Source organism: Frankliniella occidentalis, unplaced genomic scaffold (assembly GCF_000697945.3).
Source record: "Frankliniella occidentalis isolate FOCC.00 unplaced genomic scaffold, Focc_3.1 Scaffold213, whole genome shotgun sequence".
NCBI classification, from domain to species: Eukaryota; Metazoa; Arthropoda; class Insecta; order Thysanoptera; family Thripidae; genus Frankliniella; species Frankliniella occidentalis.
In genome coordinates, this window is record NW_026267339.1 from 428,285 (window position 1) to 432,728 (window position 4,444).

Below are 4,444 nucleotides of genomic sequence, written 5' to 3' on the forward strand. Positions count from 1 at the left end.
GCGGGGCGCGGGGCGAGAGCGCCGGGTGTGATGCCAGCCCGCTCGGCGCGGCCGCCCGCCGGGTCTGCCTGACCCGCAGGGGCCCCGACCCGAACGCACCGCCCGCTCCGTCAACGTTGGCCCCGCTCTGCGGGCGCGCCACGCCACGCTGAGTGGGGGATAGTGGGCAGCTCCCAGCTCCCATGCACAATTTAGTCCGCCACCGGTAAGGGAGCATCCACAAAGTGCGTCCATATCATTCGCCGTTTACGAACCTCTTGCTCTACAAAGCTCTCAGAGCGCCTGGTAGGTAGGCAAGATCTCGCCTGTAATGCATGCGGGTACTGCGGGGCGGCCTACCCCGAGCCTCGCAGGCGCCATGCGTACCGAATAAATCTGACGAAAACGGACACACTGTCTGGAGGATCTCTTAGGAAGTCTTTTGGACGACAGGCAGCCAAACGGTGGTCGAGAGACGGTGGTTGGCTAACCTTATCCGACTACCAACTAACTTATCAAACTGGGTACAAACTATTCGCAGCTCCTCGAATCGTCACCCGTCACCGGTCAAAAAAAAATTTTTAATCGACGGAGGAGGAAGGGGGAGGGTGTGATAGGGACTCAGGTGATGAGATAACCATCGCGTTAGTAGCAGCGCAAGGGCCGCGTAGTGAACACAAGGCACACGGCACGCCTAGCTTTATGGCGGCTGTGGATCTCCCGGCACACAAACGGGCCGTAGTCGTAGTATAGGGCCAGGAGGGCGGCGCGGGGCCGGTGAGGCTAGCAAGCCATAAGTAAAGGCCTTGCGACGAGCGGACACTTAACTATGATGCCGCCGCCGGCCGCCGCGGCCACGGCTGCTGCTTCTGCTGCTGTTGCTGTTTGGACTAAATGGCCTGGACGCCGGTAGCAGTTTGCTCATCGCTCGAGTGAAAGTCCAAAACAAGTTTGTGATGCGCTAACGTCACATTTTTTTCCCCGCTTCCCAGCAGCAGCATCAGCAGCGCACTGCTCGCGGAGTGAGTGGCGCGCGCTCTCTGATGCGCAGCGCGTGGGTTGGGTTCAAACACCCGCCGCCAAGACCTCTCAAGTGTTTTCCACGCCCCCCTTCGGTTTGCGTCTCGTCTCGACCAGGCAGGTGGGAGGGGGCGGCGGTGTGGGTGAAGGTGAGCGGCTCGGACTGCGCCGGCTGCGCTGCACAAGGACCAGTTCACATGCTAAACAGTCAGTCGGATGGGCATTCCGGCACCAACCGGTGGTGGTGGTGATCGGTCCCGATCAGCAGCCCCCCGCGTGGCTGCCGCACGGACAGACAGACGGTCGGGCGGAGGAGGAGCAGCAGCGGCAGACAGTCGGACGGACCGACAGACCTTCACCGCCCTGCGGCGCGGCACCGCGGGCCGGCGAGCCGCGGTTACCCAATGAACCGAATCTTAGTAGGGATCGGCGCGCAGCTGCTCCCAGCACCTGCAAGCTGCGCGGCGCGGCAGCTGAGGCGCCGAGCGACCCGTCAAGTGGAACTGCCATTGTCTCGCCAATGAGCCAACTGGCTCCTGTTGTGCAAAACCAAACTGTTATCGAATGGCGCCGGCGATGACGCGGCGCGGAGCCTGGCTGGCGACAACTTCATAGCTCGGATTCCGCCGAGGACGACTGCGGCCGCTCCCCGCAGAGCCAGCTCCCCGCGGCGAAACAGAACGAGTCGTTCCAGCAGCAAAGAGTGACTCCATGGCGCGATCGTCGGCAAGGTTAGGAAAAGAAGAGCACTCGTCCAGTCCCCAGCAGCGCCGTGGCTCTCCTTGAACTCTTCCTGACCCACATCAACCCCGGGGGCCGCGAGCTCTAGAGCGATGCAGCTCGGATTGGGTGATGGGGTGCAGCTATCCGCCGCGCGGCCCCGCGACCCGTTGCGCCACCTCCTCCTCCGGCACAGACGTGACGCGACAGAACGGACTTTTTTGCTCCCTCGGCGCGAGAAAAAACAAACAAACAGAATAAAAACGACGTAATACAATGAAAAGTCTTCGGTCTTTAGCGAAATTGGTGCAGACGACGGCGGCGGCGGCGCGGCCGCGTATCTCTGAATCTAAACCGGAGGCAGTTGGGCTGTTGTCCGGAAGAGAGGAGGGGGTAGAGGTGGAGGTGGGCGGAGGTGGCAAACGGAGGCCCACGCCCGCACGGGGCGGCGGGGGAGAGAGATGGAGGGCGGCAGGTCTGCTAGGAGCAATCATCGTAAAAAGGTAGTTTCCATAATAGAAAATGTTCGGGGCGTGTTCTCCCTCCTCCCCCGCCCGGCCCGCGCCCCAGAGCCGGAGAGGAGGGACGGCCAGGCCAGGCCTGGGGCGCGCGCGCGTCTCGTATCGCACGTCCATACGGGATTAGGATCGCTACGCGACGGCAGCCCCAGCGGCAGCCAGCCCTCGGCGGCCTCGGGGCGGGGAAGGGTAGAGGGTAGGGTCTCACGTATGCGCAACATCCCCTATCATCAGCATCAGCCCATCACACGGGGGCGCGCGACGGGGCAGCTCAAGCCCTGTCCGGGAGGAGGTGTGCCTGGTGACACCTTCTGCATCCGTAGCCCCTTCCACAAGCCCCCGGTGTGAATGTGTGTGCGACACTACGGCGATCACTCCACGACAAGCAAGAGCCTCGTGGGAAGCGGCTTAGGTGGGCCGCGGTGGACCACTGTAAAGAAATATCTAGTAGTTTACAATTTACAAAATAGTTACTACCATGTACACACTACGTAGCACTTTTCCATACGTCACTGAATTATTTGTAAGTTGATACGAGTTCTTGTTGTATAGGAATTGAGGGAATTCACCATTTTTAGTTGTACTTTACGACACACCACCTTTCATGGAACATTTTCCTGTACCCGTGTACAACAATTTCTCACAGTGCGCATGGGGCGGGGCGCTGTGAGGTGAGGCACGGGGCGTGGCCGGGCGTGGCGTTTATGGAGCACCTACGCGCCGTTCAAAGAGCCGTCAGCCGAGCAGTATCGGCCACAATAACCCCGTGTAGTGCCCCATCATCTTTGCGCCCCGTGCGCCGTCAACCAGGACAATAAACGAAACCAAAAAGAAATTGGAAAAATAAATAAAATCCTGGTGGAGGAAAACGACCCCCTGAGAGGGTCGCCGCCCCAGTGCGGTGTTTCCGCCGACCCTAACAGGATTCGAACCCACGACGTTGGTGTTGCGTCACGGGACAAGTGGGGCAGGAGCGGCGGGGGTGGCGATCAGCCGGTGTAATCCTGTAAAAAAGGGGTGAAACCCTAGCTCCTTGGCAGCGAGAGACAGGGAGAGAGGGCGGCACCCGGGACCCGGGCCGAGCGACGCAGGGCGCGCCCTCCGGGTGGGTGGGAAACGAGTGGAGTGGGAGAGCGAGCGAAATAGATTTTCAAAGTCGGATTGAACCCGGGTTCTGGCCGGACCCGGGGCTGGGCCAGCACGAGTGCCCAAACTGCTGCGCGACCCAAAGTTTAAAACAACAGAGCTCGGGACACAACGGCGGGTGGGGTTGTTGAGGGCGGTACTTACATTGCTCCCCTGGTGTCCGGGATGGGCCTGTTGGACGCCAGCCCGTCCGAGGCCCTCTGGTTGAACCTGTTCCGGAGGTAGGGGTCCTCGCCGGTACGCAGCCCACCCCTCGACACGTACTCGCGCTCGTCGAAGTAGTTCCACGAGAGGCGGGCGTCAGCGGGCGCGGCCAGCGGGCCCCCCTCGCCCGTCATGCCGCCGTTGCCGCCGCCACCGCCGGCCGCGCCGCCCCCGCCCCCCAAAGCGCCGGCCGCCCCCAGCGCCGCCCCCTCCGAGGAGGGCGTGACGGGCCCCGGCGGCCCGGGGGCGGCGGGGTGCTGGGGCGGCTCCTGCTGTCGCGGCGAGGGGTCGGGCCGGCCGCCGGGGCCGCCAGGGCCGCCGCCGAGGACACCCTCGTCGCCCGTGTACAGCGCGGCCAGCGGCTCCTTGAGGCGCAGCGCCCGGTTCTCCTCCGGCTGCAACAGAAACAGACAAAGACTCGTCAGCACACTGCAGATTACCCCGCGCGCCGGCCACACCGGCCACTCCGGTCGCGTGCACTCTCCTCCCTCCACCCTCACCGTCGTCTGACATTACGCGACCCTTCGCGTTCGTTTTTATGCCCCACGTGTGTTCCTCGGAAGGAAAGCAGCCCCCTTCCTCGGTCCGCACCCCCTCCTATGGCTCCCGCTCCCCGTGCACTGGAGGCGCCGGCTGCCCTCCTCGCACCCCTTCCTTCTCCTTGAGGGCCAGACCGGGGCCGGGGTGGCCTGGTCCATTTTTAATACGCTGGGGCTGGAGGCATTTCATCTCCGGCTCGCTGGGCAGCCCCCCCTCCCCCTCCCCACGAGATACGGGGGCCACTCTACCGCCCCGTACCGTGAGAAAAATAAAACGGCATAAAAGGTGTCGTGAAAGCGAGGAGGGGAGGGATGGGG

General features: G+C 63.0%; 1 protein-coding gene across 1 annotated transcript in view; it reads right to left on the reverse strand.

Moving 5' to 3' along the window:
* Positions 1-4,444, reverse strand: part of LOC113218348 (polypeptide N-acetylgalactosaminyltransferase 2-like) — an 88,802-nt gene that overhangs the window by 30,792 nt on the left and 53,566 nt on the right. The window contains exon 2 of the mRNA XM_052272614.1: positions 3,528-3,982. Within this exon, the coding sequence (XP_052128574.1) occupies positions 3,528-3,982 (455 nt within the window). The remainder of the gene's footprint in view (positions 1-3,527; positions 3,983-4,444) is intronic.